Raw genomic sequence first — 22,528 nt, 5'->3', positions numbered from 1 at the left:
AAGAAGTGGTCTCTGGCCATTTGTAAACGCAAAGATGAGTCCCCATACAGTGCTCCCTATTCTGGGCCTTCTCTTTGTCAATATCCACGAATCTCGCTCCTTTCCTCTGTCTCCTAGACCATTACTGTGAGGCCCCAAGGATCAAGAGGATTAGGGCTCTGCATCTGAATGCAACCCTGCTGGCCTTCTACCTGCCACCCCATGGACTCAGCTTTCACAAAAAAACTGCCCCTGAATGGTTAATACTGACTTTGAGATGCCTCTGCCTGAAATCGAAGTGTGTGGTAGTAGTGCAGAAAGTTAAAAAAAGAAACCAGCCTTCTTACCAGCCATAATTGATTGAGTCACTTAAAGCCAGGGCCACTGGAATTATGAGTTTCTGCAGCAGCAGCGTTTTCCACATAATTATCAGTTTACTGCATTCGCTACATAATCTGCAGATTTCAACAACAAAAAAACTTGATTCTAGCTCAAACGAAGAAAAGTTACTTAAAGCATGACAAAGTGTTCCGGAGCAGTGGAAAGCCCTTTGCAAAGATTTACTGGTAATCTTGTAGTTGCTTACTGCTGTATTTGGGTGTTAAACTGGTACTAATGAGGTGAAATATTTCCCCTGACAGCGTTACTGTGAGCTAAAATGGCAAAAAAAATGAAGTAATGCTAACCACAAAATGTGGTGCATTGTGCTGCATAATTTACCTTTTCTTGCTGCATAATTTAGTCAAACGAGCCGCATAATGTTGTCCTCTTCCGCTAAATAATTCTAGTGGATCTGCTTAAAGCTTTATGGTGGCAAAGATCTATTCTTTTTAAGATGTAATGTAAAGGAGTTATCAGCTGGAATCTGGAATAGTGGAGACACTTACAAAAATGTCTGCATTAGATACAGTTTGATTACTTATTACTAAAAAGTATATTTTGTAAGAACTTGTTTTATCTCAATCACTGCATCATTTTGATAGAATCTAATATCTTGTAAATTCCAGACACCCCACCCATCCAGGTCAGAGTATTTCTCACCGGGCCAACAGTTGCATAATTAACTGAAAAGAAGTATGGTGTCCTGTTATTTTGAAATATTCTATTTTTCTTGGTGCCTCCAAGTCTGTCGGATGTCTAAAGGCACCAGTGCTGCTGGTAATTTATTTGCTCAAAAGCATGTTATTCTCGCTCTTACTTGGTTTTCAGTGCCAGTTTTGGATCGCTGACAAGATCTTCGTGTTGGCTGTTAATTCTAAACCATCGGATGAGAGCAGCACGGGGTTCTTTTATTCCTCGCCCAGTCTCTCTGTGGAAGATGGGCCTCCACTGTGAGAAGCCCAGCGGACCGGGCTAGGACTGTGTGCGTCAGTGATGGTCACTCTTCTGCTGCCAGGGCGGAGGACGCATGACAGGATTGTGAGTGTTCTTGCCTGCGTGCGATGGTCAGGTCCTTGGTCTATTACCCTATTCTTGATCTTGGGGGAGCTCAGTATAACAAGTGTGTCCTTTTAGGGGTGATGGCGGTGTGGAAGGAGGAGGACACATTCAATCTCAGTCAGTAGTGTGTCAGGGGTTACCTTTTTTTGAGCTGTCTTGTGAGGGGCGTAGCTGGTGTGTCAAGGGCACTAGTGCAAGGAGGGAAATGGGGCCCCTGGCCATTGTTCGAACTGTGAAATCCAGCTATATCCAGGGTGAGTCCCGGTGCCACTGCACCTGCTGCGACACTGCCTGGTCCGCCTTTAAGGTGCGCAAGCTGGTCTTCCTTTTGGGGTGCTCACTGCCACATATGTCATGGTAGGTAAAGCACTCACTCTGTATAAGCGTACACGCGCGTTTGTGTGTTTTGGGGGTGTTTCTTTTTTCCGCCATTGACAGTCAGTGCCCTTAAATGTGCCAGAGTACAATGTTGCCCTTGGCCTTGCCGTGTTCGTGCTGGCAATGCTGTTTAGATCCCGGACTGTGTGTGTGTCTGTGGGAGGCTGCACGTTCCTCCTGCAAAGGACCTGTCTGCATCAATAGTGTTCTCGAGGGCGGCTAGGCACCTCTGGGGACAGAGATGTAGGTGCCGTTATCACACCTTGAGGGCTCTCGGCGCTATTATGGTGATCATGGTGATGTACTATTGTGCATGTCAAGTGAGGGCCAGCACTGCCAGCAGAAACCGTGAGCTGTAACTCAATGGTATAGGCGCTTGTCTGTCATTTCATCATGGCATTCAGGCCACGAGGTTTAAGGCAAACTTAATAATGACATATGTTTGCCAGTATTTCAGTTTTGTCTTTTGATTGGACGTCAAGCATAGCCTACGGGCGATTTTGGCCCATGGTTTCCACATTAAATATAGGTCTTTTCGGCAGACTTAACTGGCGTTTCATATCACGCCTGTTGGAGATTGGCCGAGTGACACCCTTCTTCGTGGTATTGTGTTGGGTGATTGTGAGTTAATTGGAGCCTAGTGGAATTAATGGTCTCATGACTCTCCAACTGGGGTGAGTATGTTTGGGAAGCCGTGGCTTCCTGCTGATATCCTGGTGCTTCAGATCAGGGTCTGCATAAAAAAAGGGTTTACTTTGGAGTGCTGTCTAGCGCCTGGATACCCTGGCCTCTTGGATGCAGTCGCATGGATGCCATGGATGTCGGCCAGGGTAGGGAGAGGGGGCAGACACACAGTGCAAAGTTTAAGCGTTTGTGCTATAGGCTGTTGCATTCAGTGTAAGAAATAGCTTTCAACTGCAGTTGGTGTTCTCCGGTGTCACGGTGTGATTATTTGTTTCCAGGCCTAAGATAAAGAAGTGCCATTTTCTCTCACTCCCATTCCATCTGAAATTATCTTTAATTCTTGATTCAGGCAAGGCAGGCTGAGACTCAGTCTCCCAGTCTTTTCGAGCTTGGTCATTTGAGCACCATAGATTGAGTACAGGCAACATCTGTTATTTATTTCCAGTGCTTTGAAATGGCAGATTTGCAGTTTTAGTGTAATGCAGAGAAACAATTTCTTCTGTTTTCTGTTGGAAAATAGGCGCACAAAGGCAAGTATCACCAAGGCAAGCCATACTGATGACAGTTTTGAGGGACAAATAGAAAATTGAGTCAATTCGTTTTTGACTTTGAATGATGCATTGTTATAGTTGTATTGTCCTTGGCTCTTTTAGTGTACGTCAGTACATTATTCACAATGTTATTGCACTGTATGGCATTTATATAGTGCTTCCTTCATTGATGCTCTTCATGCTTTTCTTGCTCTTCAATAGCATGAAATGGTTTAATCCACTGTCAAATTGTTGCCTACACGGAGCGTATACAAGACTGTAGTCACTATTTAGATGTTAACAGTTCACAGCCCAGGAACTTCTAACAGTACACAGAATGATCAGAGCACAGGTCACACAACAGATGGCATGTACTCAGCAATGCATTGTATCTTGAAGTCTGTTATGAAGCTCTGTGGTTATACTGAATAAACAGATACGTATTTTGTTATATGACATCTCTCTATTAATGTAATAACTGCAATTACTTTATTAACCTGCAGGCTTTCTGAAATTTGCATGAAAACGCATCATTTGTCCACTCTTTTTTCAAAATATTCTTTGAAGGAGAACCTCCCCCACCAAACTCCCAGCAGGTTGTTCCGGCTCGCTCGTTACGCTCGCTCGCGGCATTGCAGTACGACAAAAATGTTATGCCTTACCACTTTTAAATGTCACTAGCCGCCACTGCTTTCAAAGTTCAGAGATAACCTTCGGGCCAGTGGTCATGCCTAAATTTGATGGAAGGTAGTCCATTAGGATGGCAAAAGTACAGTCCATAAAATTGTAAATCTTTGAACCAGGTTTTATGGGTGCCTTTCAGGTAATTTAAATTGTAAAATGTGATTATTGACCTGTACATTTTCTTTCATGTCTTGAAGCTTCCTTTTTGGACACCTTCCCAGTCTACGAAAGGTGATGAACAATGAAGGGCTTGTCCATGAGCTGCTATTAGAGTGGTAAGTGCTTGCTTTTCTATTTTGCACATATGTACATGGACGGGCTAAAAGATATGCTTATACTTGAAGGAGTGAAATGTTCATTCCCATTTGAATAATGCTGACAGGTTCACTATCATTTTGTAAACATAAGAATAAATGGCTATTAGGCAAGGACATAATATTTATATCTTTACATTTATCATACATCATAGTATTTAGCATTTGGAGTTTTTTTGCCAGTACTTAGTATATGTGAAGGGCATTTAAAAAAAAACAAAATGCTGTCAAATTTTAAATTAGCTTTAAAAAGGTAGGCCCTAAATTAAGGGGCCTATTAGGATGGTGGGCGGGACTTGCCGCCAGGTGTAAGGCCGTCCCGTACCGCCAATTAGGATGCGACCACCACCCTGGTGGTCGCATTTCGCATCTTTGACATTGCAGCGGGCGGTGCTGTAAGCAGCACCCGCCGCAATGCCAAAGAGGCATCTTGTGCATTGCCATGCACAACGTGACAGGCAGCGCACAGTGCCTGCCACCTTGTGCATGGCAATGAAGGGAGGTACCATAGGTACCCCCCCCCCAAGTGCAGCCCCCCAATCCCTCCACACCCCCGTGGTCCTGCAACGGGCCCCATAGTCATTTCCTGCATGCCTTTTCATGGTGGAGTCTCTGCCATGGAAAGGCATACCCACCGCAACCATCCTAATATGGATGTCGGTGCCTGCAAGGCACCGCCACCATATTGTGGGCTTTTTCCGCCCGGCTGGCAATTGTGACGATTGCCGACCGGCAGAAAAGTGGCGGACAGACTTTCAGTCCGCCGCAGTACCCCCCGCCACATGGTGATATGGCGGTGGGTAAATGGAGTTGTGATGGCGGACAGATCACCACCGCCGGCCAGGCGGTGGCGATCCGCCCACCATCATATTAGGCCCCTAAGTCCGGTAGATACTTTATTCCCCACCTTCACAAGTCCCTCTCCGCGTTGCCGCTGTATTCTCTATTTACTCTTTCTGAAGCCCATCCAAGTTGAGAAGAAACCAGAAAATACTATGAAAAGTCAGTGCATTGGAATGTTGAAATGTTCACATGCACAGCAGTAGGAGAAACATGTTAACACCTCTTTTGCAACTATTTCCTATTGGTCAGAGGTTACTTTTTTATTTAATTCTTACGTTTGTATAATCATTTGCTGAAAGGTTATTGTGAGCATTTGTTTGTTGTTGTTTGTTTGTTTGTTTGTGCCTCTCGGGTGTGCTACGACGCCTGATTACAGCAGAGCAGGTTTTCAATTTTTCACGTGGGAGTGCAGTCAGTGAGAGTGCAAAGGTTAAAATTGCCTTTACTTGTCCAAAAAGTTTTATTGGTGGAGAAGTAAGGCAAGGTTCTTTACCTTAATGTTGCGTCACTAAGTACTTACTATGCCAAAGCTAGACGCCTGTATGGCACCTGGTTCAACCCAACATCCAGGACCCCGAGGATAGAGGAGTCCTGACTTGGGTGTGTATAAGTACTCTGTGAGCCTCATCAGGAGAAAACCGACTCGGCGCCGGATGGTGATGCAGGCGCGTACACACGTACGCGTTGCTTCCATCATTCGCATGCGGTGAGTGAAACGCGGACCCTCCTCGTATTGGATTCAACAAGGCAAAACTTAACTCACACGCGTGACCCGCCTTACGAGTCCGGTGGTGGACAAAAGAGGGGGGCCTTTCTCGTATGCCATACCAGTGTGGGAGGATTGAAAACCTGGTCTCTTAGGTGCATGAATGTGCCCTATCTCAAGGGCATGTGTTCAAAGTATGTGCCCATCAGACACGCTGTCAAAAATATGGGAGGTTTGTATTAATTAGTGACAGGAACGCAGATAGTTGTAGGTGCAGACGCGCGGATGATGATCTAGTCAGGTAGTTATCGCTTCAGGACAGAGCCCCATGGGATGTTAGCGTTATGTATTGAAAGGCGATAAACCCAACGCTGTACCTTCTCAAACAGGAGTCCTTGACTATCTATGCTTGATTTAATCTGTTCGATGACAGTCCATTATAGATCATTAGTATTGTGGTTCTTCTGCAAAAAATGTTCTGTCATTCTGGTCGTACTTCTTTTACACCGGATATTACTCTGCTGCTCGCAGATGTGCTGCTTCACTTTCCTGGTGGTCTTCCCCAAATATCTCAGGCCACATGGACACGTGATAAGATATATCACGTTGGCCGAGTTACAGTTGGTATGGGACCTCTGTATCCATGTCTTATTAGGCTCGAGGGCCAAGCACTTGGTTGTGGTGGTCAAGTGGCAGACACTGCAGTTCCCACAGGGAAAATGGCCTGTGACGCTGGGTAGGCCCCAGGCATTGAGAACAGATGGGTTGGGGTTGCTGTCAGATCTTTTTGGACGCTATGTACTAAGGAGTCCCTAAGGCTCCTGGCCCGCTTGAATGAAAAGAGGGGTTTTCCCACCTCCTGTTGTTGGTCTCTTGTATCTTCCAATGTTTGTTAATGGATTTAGTTATGGCGTTAGATGCTGTGCTGTATGTTGTCACACAGGTCATAGGGACCTCTTTGGTACGTCTCGGGTTGTCCTCCAATAAGGCTTCCCTGGGCTGGTTTCTTGCTCGTTTTTGGCTTTTCTTCAGTAACCTCTCTGGATAGCCACAATTCCGCAGTTTGTTAGATTATTCTGCTGATTGGATACGGTAATCGTCCACACTGCTACAGTTCCTCCTAATGCGGAGGTACTATCCGTAGGGAAGGTTCTCACACAGTGTCCTGGGATGGAAACTAGAGAACTCTAAGAGGTTATTTTTGGCAGTTGGTTTATCGAATGTTTTGGTCATCAATTTGTCATTAACCTTAGAGATTTACACATCAAGGAAAAATTCGGACAGAGTTTGGCAAGTACCTGAACAAACTCTGTCCAAATTTTTACTATGGATTAACACCTGTGATCCAAACCTAAAATTCACCCATGCCTGTGACAAGAAGGAAATAGTTTTCCTTGAAGTGTCAATCTCTACGGTTAATGGGAAATTGATGACCAAAACATTCTATAAACCAACTGCCAAAAACCTGTCCTAAATCAACACTTCCAGAGTTCAGTTTTTGTGATCTGGCCATAGATAGGTTATACATTGAAGAATACACATTAACTTAAGTTTGGTTGATGCGTAAAGAGAAGTTAATGACAATTCAAGGGTTGTTTAACCCAGTGAACTAATTTGCATACTTTCTGTGAATTGCAGCAGCATCTTGTTGATAGCAAAGACAGAAGGTAGATACCTGAGTGCTTGACTACAACAAGATTGCCCAGGCATTGAATCCATGTGTTAGTCATAGAGCTGATTACAAAACGTAGCTAAAGGGCTGGCACTCTGGGTCTCAGGGTGTAACGCACCCTGCACTATGAGTGAAGAAATGTTAATCTATCAGTTCTCTAGGAGGTACTGTGAGTCACTGTACCAGGGGATGCTTCAAGCTCACAGTATTTGGGGTGAGGTGTGTGCCTCCTCTTCTTTAAAACCATTTACCATGAATTTCTGGTAAGCAGATCTCTTTCTGTCACTGTTGCCTCCCTAACGCCATCTTGACTTCTCTCACGGAGGCAATGCATATGTGTGGGGAGAAGGATGCTTTGATCCTGCCTACAGCCTTTTGGTTCTCTCATACCTGAGAGAGTGTGGCTGAATCTGTCTGAAAGGTAGCACACTGATTTTCAAACTTCAAGAAAGTTAGATGCAACTTAAAAAAAGCCATTTCTATTAATTATCATCAATATGATCCCAAAGTGTGATGATCAACAACAGTATTAAATTTGTGATTGAATTTACAAAAGTAGCATTTTATTTATTCATCTGTTTTCTAATGTCATTCAAAGTGTGCCTATATACTGTAATAACTCACAGCCTCCATTATTATGCTTTTAGGAGTGTTCTAAAGAGACATATCTGCAGCCTTTTTAGGTACTGGACCACATTATAGTTTATCCCCACTTGCAAATTTACAGGAGGCATGGTTTGGCCCTTTCTGTTTTAAGTAACGGTGATTACCTCTTTCCAAATTTCCAATCATCTTTCAATCTCAATTCCTCCCTAGTCTTCTCACTATTATATCATCATATAAGCTGACCTTAAATCATTTCTAAGAAATGGTGTGCCAAATGTGCACGTACAAGCAAGCATGCACAGTCTGTAATGCAATTTCTATAGATTCACCAAGTCATGGAATGTACATTCAAATATTATGCCATTCTAAAAGGGTATTGACCTTTGGAACATAGTGAAATTCCATTTTCTTGCACAAATCAGATTTTCAGCTAGCCCATGAGCACACTCATCCCTTAATTATGACAAATGAATGTAAGCAATACAATATTCCACCCTACAGAAAATGCAAGTCTTTTATCCCAGGTCCACATATTATCACCACATATTGAGCAAACTGTTGTGTCATGTTGTAGCTATCCTGGCATTGAAAGCTTCCTTATAAACCTCGCCACCATATAGTTGCAGATCATCCAGAGGCTGTAGGTCTCTTCTTATTTTTAATCTACTGTTCCAGAAAGGCCAGAGAGAGGTGAACTGTCATCTCTCTTGCGGGGGTGGCTATGCCATCTGCCCTGCAATGGATCAAAAGACCCCAGGGGCCACTGAATTGTTGAATTTCAAATGATCCTGTCTTAATTTGTGGACTTCTGCCTGCGCTAGAAACCCATCCATCAATCTGCTTAATCCAATCTGTATTTGTCACAATACACATCCACCTCTGTCTTAAACTCCCGGCTCCATAACACAGAAAGGGAGAGAAAGAGGACACAGATGGGCTCACTCCTGCCCTTACTCATAGAATCACAATTGTGTTGTGATTAAACTCCAGGCTGCCCTTTCCACCAGGGATGTTTATCACAAGGCCCCTATTTTTATATGGTACACAAGTCTTGTTTAGGGTATTTCTAGGACAGTGTCCATCACTCTTGTTGCTCTGCTAAGGCACCACTCCAACCTGTTGCCTCACTAATGTTCTGAGCCCCAGGATGCAGCAAACTCACCCCACACACATGCAAAACAAGTGTAAACCTTCCTTTTCCTCCCCACCCCCAACATTTCCCTTAAGCCACTTGTTGTCCCCCATATTTCCCTTCAGAATCACAACTTGTGTCCCCTACTCCTCACTGGACTATCACCAGAACGAGATCAGTGTGCAAGACTGCTGCTGTCTAGCTGTTTTCTTGTAAAGTTCCAAACTCATGCTAAATATTTTCTGATGATCTGCAAAGAGGAGAATGTAAACCACTTAACTAGGATAAATGAGAAGCTTCACTGCTTAAAAGGGTTGAGGGAGCACATGAGGTCTGTGTGTTGTGTTAATTAGAAGAGCCAGTGGGTCAATCAGAGATCGCTGGGATTGTATACAATGCTCTGAATGAAGTAGTCTGCACCACTGTAGGTCTTGAAAGACAAGTATTCCATCCTTAATTTGGGGTGGTATGGATATACCTCTTTGTTTAACGCTGTCTTCCTTCCACCTCTATTTCAATTAATCACAGTGGCAGATCATGATTCTTCCCGGACTTTGGAAAAACATAGAGCATTTTGTGCAGAGTTTTTCTCTCTTCCAGTGGTCTTTAAGGGCCACGTGACAGCTTGGATGATTATGTGGCAGGAGAATTACGAAATATAAAAATACATATGTTTTTATGAACCTTAATTGCAATCTCTTGGTTTTGTTGACACTTAAAAGTTAACCTTCCTTTGATCACGTGATTTATCAACCCACCAGAAACACTTAATGGCATTATTAGACAAGGATCATGACAGATTGTTGCCCACTGATAATGTTTCATTGTGTACTTATTTTTACAGTTTTAAATATACTTTGCTTTAGATTTATAGCATGATTATAAACAGATGACAATTTATATAATTTATTTATAGAAAAGAAATACAATGACTGGCATTTGGTTTGTGTATTGTTATTGAATATGTGTTTTCAACTATTTAACAACACAGGTGTATTGCAAATTGTACCCATAGCAATCACATGATACTCTCTTATTTCCATAGGGCGGAGAAGTATGGTCATGCTGTACGCATTAACATTTTACATAACGTTTCTTTGCTAGTTTCAAGTCCTGAAGCTATAAAGGTATGACACAACATAATCTTTTGAATGTATTGTTTGTAGGGATCCACCTTCACGTCTATCCACGCAAGTGAGTAATTCTTGGTGGAAGAGCTTTACAACGATTCACTATCTCACCTTGCTGTGTAAGGGGTAGTTGTGAAAAGGAGACTGTGCATTAACATGAACAAACAATTAAGATTATTGCTTACCTTTCCAATCATTCAATTTTCAATTTTTGTTTCTCCTTTAAGTAGAACCCTCCCCCTTCTACCCCTAATTCCGGAATTACAAAAATAAACACGTCATAATTTGTTCAGTTGTTTGATATGAATGGGGCAATCCTTTCAAAGGATTTTATTCAAACATTGTTAATTTCTCCAGCCTTTTATTTCCAATATACATTTTCAGCTATGGTATTTTTTCCGAAAACTCAGACTTCAAGTAGGTTGCCTCTTTATATATTTTATTAATCAGGAAAAAGTATCAGGAAAGGATATGGAGTACCCATATAAATTTATAATGGTTACTAATATTGCACCATAGGCTACTAAGGCATCTCAGTCAACTAAACCACATTCTAAACAAAAACATTAAGGGGCCGATTATGATGCGACCAAATAAAAGCTCCGACCTGTTGTCGGAGCCTTCAGGGCTGCAATGTAATTGGCTGCTCGGTTTCCTTTCTGACAGCCTCATTACGATGGAGAGTCGGAAAGGAAACCGGCCGGTCATTCTGGCTAGCTTGCGACGGGCTCCATCAGTCGTAAGCCAGCTAGTCAAATCAAGGGTGGGCCTTTCTGCCCTTGAGAATACAATGCATAGGTTCCATGCCGGCCTGTCTGATATGGAAACCATGTCAGAGAGTGTGTTTCGGGGCCCCCAGCAAGGCCCGCTTTGGTGCACGGCCTCCAGTTGGAGGCAGAGGGGGCACATATGGTGCCACCCTGTTGGTGCCTACCACTGGGTGCGGGGATGAACCGCACCTCCAATTTCACTATGGGAGCATGCATTATGGCCGGTTTACGGCTGTAATACATGCTCCCTTGGTGAAATATAGGAATGCGACCGAACAGTGTTCGGTCGCATCCTATTTAGGAGGTCGGGACCGCCGATCGGGTGTCGGTCGCTCCTAGGACTGAGTCGGTGTCGGACGGAAGGAATTCCGCCCGACATCAAAATCAGGCCCTAAATGTAACCATGTGTTGGCACATGGATCATAAGTCAGCCCTAAACCTGTAAAGGGGGCCTAAATGCTATGGTATTGGCGCTATAACTACAAAAAAAATGTAAACACCTTTTTCATTTCATAGTTGCATTTATACTCAATGTAGGCTGAGTAAATTACAGATTTCTGACCAAGAGGTGGGAAAGTGTATGAGCCTCAATCTTCCTTGCGTAGAGAATAATACATTGAATGGCTATTGGTGACTAATACAAGGGCAAATCTTTCAAAACACACACACACACACACACTCTCGGTCTCGTTCTCTTTTTTGGCAGTACTTTTTGGGCTGGCACAGAATCTGAAAAAACAAAACTAGTAAACAAAATAGTTTTTATCCTGTTGCAAATCCCATAGATGGTTGGACTCGACTTCTCATAAATGTCATTTGTGTTTGGAGAACTAATGCTAAAGTTTATAATTGGAATACATATCGATTGTTCTAAAGAAAACCAATTTTTGATATATTCTAAAAAAAATACAGTTTATAAAATACATTTTTCCTCTTCTTTCTCTCAGATTGCCCAATATGATTTTAGAATTGCCTCTGGTGATATGTCTTTTAAGTTTTGTTACCAAGTTTATTTTGTCTTATTATCAAGATTTATGTCCCAGTGTTGGATAACCAGTACTCTATGAAATGTATTCTTACTGTGCATGCATGTACTTTCACCATAATAGTAACTGCATGGCAATTTAAATCTTTAGCTTACTCCGTTCTAAAATCACTGATTTTCCATCTGCTTCAAAGGTGATTGATTTGTATGTTTTTTCTAATTTAACCAATGGTGGCGAAAGTCAAAAGCAATCCTTCCTGTGTGCCATCTGTATTTGTAATTGAATCAAGCTGAGCATACTGCACCAGTAAGGGGCTCAACGTTTTAAAATTGGTAATCAAACTGAATGTTTCTTGAACTGTTCTCAAACCCACCTGCCAAAATATACTAAAGTGTATCCTTAAAAACTGTTCCACACACTTCTTTAATAAAATTATCTTAAAAACTGCAGAATTGCTTTTAGCTAAACTACTACAAGAATTGGCAAAGGCAATAGATCTCGGCTCTGCAAAGCGATGGGACTTGTTAAGTCTAATTACTGATTGCACATGTGTTTCATGTAATTCAATTAAATAGTTAAATAGAGTTTGTTGTGGTAGAGAATAAAACCTGATTTAATATAGGGAATTGTAATTTGAGGTCACCCAAATTATCTACCCCTTGACTAACTGGCACGAAATTTGAAACAGGGTTCTGAGTGGACATGTCAATCCAGAACTTTCACAAGGCCCTGTGCCACGCTTCTCATGTATGCAGCCTTTGGCCACTTGCAGTTGAGGGCGAATAGAGGGCCTGGCATGCACCAAGGACAGATGTCTAACCCAGGTCTCAGGCAAAAACTGCTGTGAACTGCCATTAGCTGCACAGGCTTAACCATTTCACAGTGCAGTTGTGGTGGCCAAAGGGCTGCATCCAACTCATGGTTTGGCCAAACCCTTCACCCAACTTCCCATGCATACAATTTACTGCTACACAGATCCTGCATCCAGTAAACCATGAAGCAAGCCTGACATTCAGTTGGATGCAGCAGGAGGTTGTCACAGAGCCTGGGCTTGGCTCTGGCCTTGCAACTATTCTCCCTTGCTGCTGTCTCTTCCCACTGAGCATGGTCTTTGGCCATTTGCAGTCGAGGTTGGCTTCAGCACCCGGCATGCATCCAGGCTCCATACGCCAACTTTTCATGCTGCCAAGCCTCCTTGTACATAGCATTTGCCAATACAGACAGGGGGTGTAGCTGTTGGGCCTAACCAGCATTTAACCCCTTCCCTGAATCGCCTTTGCGGCCAAGACCCCACTGTGCACAGCCAAAGGCTATGTATAGTAAGAGTTGGTTGTAGGACTTGCCTTCCACTAAGCCACAAAGCGATGCACCTAACCCTCTATGTGGCTAACAGCCACAATGCACGTTCTGGCCTTATCCAGGACCAAGCCCACTGAGAAGCCAACACTCACTCTGCACATACTATTTAGTAAGCTAAGCAATTCGGGACCCTCAACCTTTGCTCAGCACCATCAAATCAAGCCAAAGTTAATAGCAAGTCAAAGCTTTCTTGACCTCACCTATTCCTTTCCCCCTTTTGACAGAGCTACTAAAAACTTAATATGATAATATAATCAAGGAAGTCACTGAGGTATGCCTTTCACCTGCTTATCATACACACGTTTTGAAGCATGCAAAAGCATTTAATTGCACCATAGCAATTTGATTGACTTCATCGTGACATTTAGTTCATCCAAATTTGAAGGCAGTAAAAATATTTCTTGATCAGTTGAAGACTCAACGTACTCATGAAATTATTCACATTGTGATTAAAAAATGCCAGCGAGTCTATGCAAAAAGAGTATTTTGAAATGTTCTGGCAAAAAAAGACATATTATATAAAGGCATCTCACTTGAAAGGGCTATAACATCACTCTTTAAAATATTGTGGTGTCCTTAGAACCTGTTCATGAAGGCTATTAAAGTGATTCTAGTCGTTCAGGAAAAAGATACGCAGCAGAGGGCAGGGTAGAGTTCTTTTGAGTTTGGGGGAGAAGGAGGTTCCTCTTCCTTCCATTTAGCCATCCCTTGTCTTTAAAACTAGAAGACTTACAGGGTCATTTCAATCACAAAGGGTCATCTACGAGGCCGCAAGAGCAGCAGAGCGTCTGCCTCCACTCAGTAGGTGAGGAGCTGCATGCCTTAGTTAAGGTGCTCCACTTGTGCTGCAGTGTATTTTTGTTGCTTTCAAGTGCTAACATGCAGGGAGCAGTTTTACAAAAAATCATTTTCAGGCAGGTTGCCAATGCATGGTGACCTGCTCAGCAATTAATTGGTTTGCTGAAAGTGGGGTTTGTTTTTGGCAAACAAACACCCAGTGACCCTGTCTTGGAAGGCAAACACAAGGAGATGATGGACAGAGAGCTAAAACTTTTCAGACACTCGCCCCCAGTTACTATAAGATCTGGGTTGAATCCATCATCGTTCTTTAGCTCACTTTGCCACCCGAGTTCAGACCCAGCCGGATGCAAATAAGTCTTGACCCTGTTCCTCATGGGAACAGTCCAGCTCAAACTGCCAAGCCAGGTCTTTCCGAGACCGGAAACAAGTATCCTGGGACTGTTTTTGGGGTAACACCCCTCATCAGCCAGGCTAGCTTGAATCCAGTGGCAAAGTGAGCAAGGGACTCACATTTGGGCATACCCCGCCAACTTAGGGCAAACAAAGCAAACTCAAGGAGGCGATGGACTGAGCTCTGAAACATTTCAGACACTCACCCCCAGTCACTATTAGATCTGGGTTGAATCCATCATCATCCTTTAGCTCACTTCGGCACCCCAGCTCACTTTGGTACTGGATTCAAACCGGTCCCAGGATGCTTGTTTCCGGTCCTGGGAACACCTGGCCTGGCAGTTCAGGCTGGACTATTCCCATGAGGAATGGGTTTCGTTTAACACTGCCACCAGCTACAGCCCCACAAAACAAAAGTGACCTCTGGTGCCACTCTTACTGTGTATCAAAGCAAAGCCATCTATTATTGGTCACTGGTAATGATGTCATTCCACAAATGCTGCTCACTTGAGAAATATTTGCACCTATGTATAGTGCTTTTTATGCTGCACTGTGCTGCCATTGTAAGAATGCACTTTCCCCCTATCAAATGAGGATCACACTCTTTGCTATGTGACGAGCATTGCCATCATTAATGGCCCACAGCAATTATTGTTACAAGTCATGTTTACAAATGCTAGCCCAATTATATATAGTACGATTATTTTTAAAAATGTTTTACATGCTTGTTGATTTGTTCCTAGGAATTCCTGATGTCTCCGCAATATAAAAAGGATAAGAATGTCTACAATCGGATGTTTAATATATTTGGTGAAAGGTTAGTTTAATCAATCAAGAGACATAGTCCTTGCACACCTCAAACTCACATCTTTCATTAGAGTGTAGGGTCTTGAATTTGTTGATTCGATTTGTGATTAAATTGAGTTCCTGTTTTTCTATTATGCTTATATGAATCCATTTGAAAGAGTGCTATGAAGAGAATTAAACAATGGTCTAGGCAAGGGGCATCACAAGATAGGTTTGTGAGGGTCAAATTCAAGCCCGATTTTTGGGATATCTGCATACGAAAAATGTAGATGTGGAGGGTGTGAGGAACGTGTGGGCATGAGGAAGCTGTGAGGGCATGAAAAAGATGTAATATGTATGAGGAAACTGTGCTGGACATGATGCAACTGGGTTAGGCAAAAAGAAAATGGGATAGGTATGATGAACCATAGATAGGTGTGAGTGGCAATGAGAAAGTTGTGACAGGAATTAGTAAGCTGGGCTACACATAGAGAGGCTATGGCTGTCCTGAGTATGCTATAGTGAGTTGGTTGAAGCTGTGGTGTGCAGGAAGAAGCAGAAATGGTCATAGAGAAGCTTTAATGAGTATTAAGAAGCTATTATGTGTAAAAGGACGTTGTGCAGGCCATGAGAAAAGTGTGTTGGGCTTGAGGAAACTGTTATTGTAATGAGAAAGCTGAGGTGAGTGTGAGCAAGTTTGGCTGAGTATAAGAAAGCTGCCATGCTCGCAAGTACACACGGGTGAGTTTGCAGAACCTGTGCAGGCCATAAGGAAGCTCTGATGGACATTAAGCAGAAGTGGTGCAAATATGAAATCTGTGATGGGAATGTGGAAGCTGTAGCAGTTATGGGGCAGCTTTGACAGACATAAGGAGGCTGTGGTAGGCACGAGGATTTGTTGTGGGCATGTATAGGCTTTAATGAGAATGATGAAGTTGTAATGCATTTGACCATCCTGTAATTGGAATGAGGAATAATTGATGGGCACGAGGAAGCTGTGGTTGGTGTGATAAAAAGAGGTAATGTTGCAATTCAAACCTATGTGTGGTCTTAACATACACTGTTTGATTTTGAAAAATACTCACTGTTGTTTCTGATTCCCAGATTACTTCTTTCTTGTTTCCCTTAGATGCATGGGTCAAGGTGTGTTGACTGTTACTGATAATGAACACTGGCACAAACAGCGCAGAATGATGGATCCAGCATTCAGTCGCACGTAAGTCAGGCAAACTTTTCAAACTAAGAATCTTTTTCTCAGTAGATGGGGAAAAACAATAAATTTGGATGATTAAAGGATGGGATTGAGGGGCATAGTCATAAACAGTGTATGTTGCTTCCTTGAAATTTTAACTGTCAGTAATGGGACAAAAAGTTCTAAACGACCCAGAAACTACGGCAAAGGAAGATTGGGATTTCTTTTTGTCAAAAAGTAATATAGGAAAAGGTCTCTTATCTTCAGGGGTTCCAGAGTCTGCTTTGGGTTTATTAGGATGTATCTGGATGTATTTAAATGTTTCTTTTTTCTTGTGCTACAAAAAATTATCTTTCCCCTATATATGGGGATATTCCTAGTGTACGAACTCCACTTTAATTGAAAACATCCATCATAACTTCAGTAAATATATTATCAAGTTGTAACTATAGGATGACAGAATGGGCACTCTAGGAGATTGCATGTCTGTAAACAGGAGGAGCTTCAGTGCCTATGGTACTGTACTTCCTGATAGTGATGTCATCACTTGCTGCCAGAGCGAAATTAGCAATTTGAAAATGCATTTGCAAATATTGAATGGCATTCACAATCTATTGGATCACAAATTGAGATTGCAGTTCATACCGAATTGCCAAATCTTTACTGTGGCTTGAAATACTCCCAACTTTGCAATGCCTTTAGTTGATTGATTGCTGTATTAAGAGTGATCGACAATAAATCTTTTTCTAACTTTCATACAAATACAATTACTTAGTTTCAGGTTTCCTCACCCTTTCTGCAAATCATGAGATTTCTCTGGCTATTGAAGAACTAGTTCCAAAATGTCCTCTACAACATGGATTTGGTTGTGTTACAGATAGTAGGACTTCTATGACTATCTGGCCACTCTAGTATTGCCATAAAAAGTGGCTTTTTTTAAATTCCCCGTATTTAGTTAATTTCTTTTTCCCTGAGCTAGATTAATTAAAATATTTATAAGGAAAGAAGAGGTCTGTGATGTGAGGAAAAAGTAAAAATACATTCAAAATGTATGTTTTTGGGAAATAGCAAGTACCCCAGTACTGAAAGGTTGCCTTCTGAGAGCCCTATAAACACATCCTGGAGATATTTTCAAGGGGACGTCGGTAGATGGTCTTACGAAGATACAGCATCAGGGCCCCCAGTTTGCCGTCTTTCCCACCATTTTCACCAGAAACCAGATGTGGAGGAAAAAAAAAAATTCAGAGTAACCCCTCAGTTGAATAGTAAAACAAGAGACAGGAAGCAGCGCCCAACGGCACGACCAAGGCTAAGACCAAATCCTGGGGTTGGAGGATATAAATAAACCCTTTCAGGTAAACCTCATTCATGATCCAGAGGAGGATGTAGCTAAAAGTAAGAGATATAGACATCATAGAGCCTCATAAATGGGATTACCAATAATAGAATGTTGACATCAATTCCTTCAGTCAGTCTGTGTGAGGAGTTATCAGAAATAGAACTATCATTCCTTTGGTTTTTCAAGAATCCAACATTGACTCTTAAATAAGACTAAATACTACCAGTTATTACTGGTCCCCTTCCACCCGAAGATTAACAAAATACCAGAGCCAGTCAAACGTGTTCCAAATCTGAGACCCTGATGTTGCAAGGGGATTCTTTTCACAATTATATTAATCTAATAGCTATTTCGCCATCCTGTCTTGTGTCAGAGTCCAATGAAATTGAATGTAATCTACATTGAACTCCACCTTTGTATAGACTCAGTCCTGCTATCTACATTAAACTACATTCCTGAACTGTAAACTACATTCCTGAACTGTCCGATGTTGGCAAAACCTAATTGCTCAATAGGAAAGGGATGCAGTATTGTAGAGTATCATCCGGCTTACTATGAAGTATAAAGGAAACTGATAGGGGCATGATATGGACATCTGGTGACTGTATCAATCAATGTCATTGGTGGGCACTACCGCTTATTCTGAATCTGCAGATAAATATTCTTGCTGATGTAACCTACTGCCACAGAAAATCTGCCAGTCTGGCAGATATTTCGAATTACAACCTTTAGTGTTACGGACTATAACATTTGGGTTCCGAGGGAATGGTCAGAGGTTGACCATTGGCAAGGTAATGAAAAGTTTTAACAAGTTTTATGGACATCTGGTGACTGTATCAATCAATGTCATTGGTGGGCACTACCGCTTATTCTGAATCTGCAGATAAATATTCTTGCTGATGTAACCTACTGCCACAGAAAATCTGCCAGTCTGGCAGATATTTCGAATTACAACCTTTAGTGTTACGGACTATAACATTTGGGTTCCGAGGGAATGGTCAGAGGTTGACCATTGGCAAGGTAATGAAAAGTTTTAACAAGTTTTATGGACATCTGGTGACTGTATCAATCAATGTCATTGGTGGGCACTACCGCTTATTCTGAATCTGCAGATAATTATTCTTGCTGATGTAACCTACTGCCACAGAAAATCTGCCAGTCTGGCAGATATTTCGCATTACAACCTTTAGTGTTAAGGACTATAACATTTGGGTTCCGAGGGAATGGTCAGAGGTTGACCATTGGCAAGGTAATGAAAAGTTTTAACAAGTTTTATTAAAAAAGATTAGGATTGACTAAAACACACCACCACTCTGATACTTAAGGTAATGACCAATAGTAATAGTGGATGATACTCTGCACATTGTGGGCAATGGGAACTCTTGCCTACTTTTACATTTGGATCGGTCAGCAGTGTTTGATACCATAGAGCACTCAATCTTTCTTAAAATATCTAATGAAAGAATGGAGCTGAGTAGATGATCTTCAGAAGGCTATCGCCGTACACACACCGACACATTATGCTAGGGAACTCCCCTTCTAGTCCATCAAGGATCTAGAAAGCGGTCATGCAAGTGTCCATTCCCTCTCATTCTCTGTTCAGTCTATATATGGAACCACTGGCTCATATCTAAAGCACTCCTGGATTACATACCACTTCGCAAAAACAACAGTTGATGGACAGAATGCAGAACAATGTCATACATTCACCACAATACAGAGATCCGGCCTAAATCCATGGTTTTTTTGCTCACCATGCCGTTCCAGTTTGAACCCAGCCGTATGCAAATCAGTCTTGACCCTGTGCCTCATGGGAACAGTCCAGCCCGAACTGCCAAGCCAGGTCCTCCCTGGACTGGAAACAAGCATCCTAGGACCAGTTTCGGGGTTTCACCCCTCTTCAGCCAGGATAGCTTGATTCCAGTGGCATGGAGAGCACGGGACCCACGTCTGGGCATACCCGTCCCCGTCCCACTTTGATGCTTGTTTCCGGTCCAGGGAAGACATGGCTTGGCAGTTCGGGCTGGATTGTTCCCATGAGGCACAGGGTCAGACTGATTTGCATATGGCCATGTCTGAACTGGGGTGGCGGAGTGAGCTAAAGAATGATGATGGATTAAACCGAGATCAGTTGACTGGGGGTGAGTGCTTGCAATGTTCAACACTCTGTCCATCATCCCCTTTGGTTTTGCTTTGTTCGCCCTAAATTGGCAGGGTATGCCCAGACTTGGGTCCCTTGCTCACTTTGCCACTGGATTCAAGCTAGCCTGGCCTATGACGGCTGATTAGCCAGAAACCGGTCCCAGGATGCTTGTTTCTGGTCCAGGGAAGCCATGGCTTGGCAGTTCGGGCTGGACTGTTCCCATGAGGCACAGGGTCAGACTTATTTGCATAAGGCCATGTCTGAACTGGGGGGGCGGAGTGAGCTAAAGAATGATGATGGATTAAACCCAGATCAGTTGACTGGGGGTGAGTGCTTGCAATGTTCAACACTCCGTCCATCATCCCCTTTGGTTTTGCTACATACCACTTCTACATGGGTGAAACTCAGATCTGTTAAAAATTATATATTGAAAATATTAGCTGACATGCAAAAAATGGATGACAACCCATCTACAGAAACTCAACCCACTGAAAACAGATTTTTTGCAGATACCCCCCCACAACAAGTTAATTTTGTTAATCATACTTCTAAATTGTGTATGCGCTATAAAACTTACACTTTGCTTCATAGTGTAGGTGGTGGTGCTGAAGGGTCTATACTGATCACTCCTGACACTGATTGTGGTTGGAGGGTAGACTCAGTTTCTCCATTAATGTTGTTTGTGACTCAAATGAACGCCCTCTGCAAGTGTCAGCTGCCTCACTTTGTCATCTGGCTAACTTTTCTTTTCTTTGGAAGCCTTTTTCTAAATTCATCAGTGATACATTCTGTCACCCAAAAAGTGTTTATACGCTACTGTACGCTAGTCAATTCTTCTTTTTGGTGGCCTCAGAAAGACTCCACGATAATGTGCCGAAGAGCTCACTATTATGCAGAAAATATTATTTCACCAAAATTTAAAGTTATTTTTCTGAGAACTTGTGCTTTCTTGGCATTTCCCCTCTCAGTGACAATGATATTTTCAGATTGCATCTTTCCTCTCCTCGAAATGCTCTCTCAGGATTTCCTCTGAGCACGTGGTATTGTACTTCCTGATTGTGATGTCATTATTTGCTGCCACAGTGACATTAGCAATTTCAAAATACATTTGCAAATTGTGAATGGCATTCACAATTTATTGGGTCGCAAATTGATATTGCAGTTTATGTTGAATCGCTAAATCTTTACTACTGACATTTATACATTAGGAATAGCAATTTGCAATTAAGTAATTTTCACAGATTATATCTCTGTTTTGATCCTTGATAGATCTAGCCTGTAGTCGCCAAAGCTAAACAATTTTAGCAGCATATAAATATTCCTTATCCTTAGTACTTGCCTATATCTGGTATATTAGCAAATTAATTGTATTAATTTTATCTCTCTGTATGTATACACTTAATTATTCATTCAAAGTACCTTGCTATGTTCTATACTTTACCAATGTAACTATTTATTTTATCTCTGTGTATATTTCAAAACGTATAAGTGTTTTTTTAACTGGTTCAAATTACGTGCCTCATGCAGTCCACAGTTGACAAATGTGTGCTGATGTAATTCACCCTGACGCTTTGTATCCTGTCCACATTATATAAACATCCTAAAAAATAAACAAATACCTTAATAAACACCCAGACAGTTTAACAGATTAAATAACAACCTGAATGAACAGGTAAAAAGAACCTAACCTTAAGGCGTCGGAAGAACAATTGGATTCCGAAAATCACCAGAACAAAGAAAAGGGCAATACTTATCTTTACTTGAGTCCGTGAGGCTTGGGCTCCAGTAGGTGTACCAGAGTGTGGTTTTCAACGTACAAGTGTACGAAATTTCCACACCCCCTCCGTTGACCATGAGGCATATTGGTGCTTCAATACATATATTCCCAGACGTATATTTACGTGTGTATTAATTTAAACGCATGCCTATTAGCTGCAGCGTCTCACTTTCTTCACCATAATTGGGTCTACTAGGAGTGGTTTCTTACACTGGGCTGGTCCCGGTGTAGTCCTGAAGAAGAGTTCGGGAAGCTCGAAACTAGTTGACCATATGCTAGGTACACCTATTCATTATTTTTAGGGCCTTTAGCATATTACCCCGTTTTTAACCAATTAGCTAGGAGCAAGAATAAAATATATTTGGCCCACTAGTTGATTATTTTAATTATTTTTGTCCCACTCCTTTCACTGCACTACACCTGCACTACACATAATCTGTTTTAAGTGCTCCTACGTAATCCGCAAGTCGCAGCACGCCTCAGCCCGTAGAGGACTGAGAGGACCCCAATGATGAAGCATGTCACCGTGGGGAAACCCTGGTGAGTGAGGGGACTCAAGTAAAGATAAGTATTGCCCTTTTCTTTGTTGTGGTGATTTTCGGAATCCAATTGTTCTTCCGACGCCTTAAGGTTAGGTTCTTTTTGCCTGTTCATTCAGGTTGTTATTTAATTTATGTACTAAATGGAGGGTGAACCTGACCTAAAAGACCTCTAATTCCACTTTTTTGTATTTACCAAGTTTAACAGATTACTCCTAAACCTTACAAGTAGGTTTTCACATCCACTTTGTGCGCTTACGCTGTACTTTGGTCTGCATTCTGAGTTTCAGTGAGCCAACAACAGGAGTTCAAGATACACAGTTTTACCGTGAATCTGTGTGTATTCCC

At 42.2% G+C, this 22,528-nt stretch overlaps 1 protein-coding gene across 2 annotated transcripts in view; it reads left to right on the top strand.

Annotated features, from left to right (window-relative positions):
- Window positions 1-22,528, top strand: part of LOC146799013 (cholesterol 24-hydroxylase-like) — a 223,506-nt gene that overhangs the window by 80,926 nt on the left and 120,052 nt on the right. For both annotated transcript variants that reach the window (XM_085626409.1, XM_085626408.1), the window contains exons 2-5: window positions 3,893-3,970; window positions 10,014-10,095; window positions 15,148-15,221; window positions 16,320-16,406. In XM_085626409.1, the coding sequence (XP_085482535.1) occupies window positions 3,893-3,970; window positions 10,014-10,095; window positions 15,148-15,221; window positions 16,320-16,406 (321 nt within the window). The remainder of the gene's footprint in view (window positions 1-3,892; window positions 3,971-10,013; window positions 10,096-15,147; window positions 15,222-16,319; window positions 16,407-22,528) is intronic.

Source organism: Triturus cristatus, chromosome 9 (genome assembly GCF_964204655.1).
Source record: "Triturus cristatus chromosome 9, aTriCri1.1, whole genome shotgun sequence".
NCBI classification, from domain to species: Eukaryota; Metazoa; Chordata; class Amphibia; order Caudata; family Salamandridae; genus Triturus; species Triturus cristatus.
The sequence above is the reverse complement of the archived record's forward strand: the minus strand, read 5'-3'. Positions and strand labels throughout refer to the sequence as shown.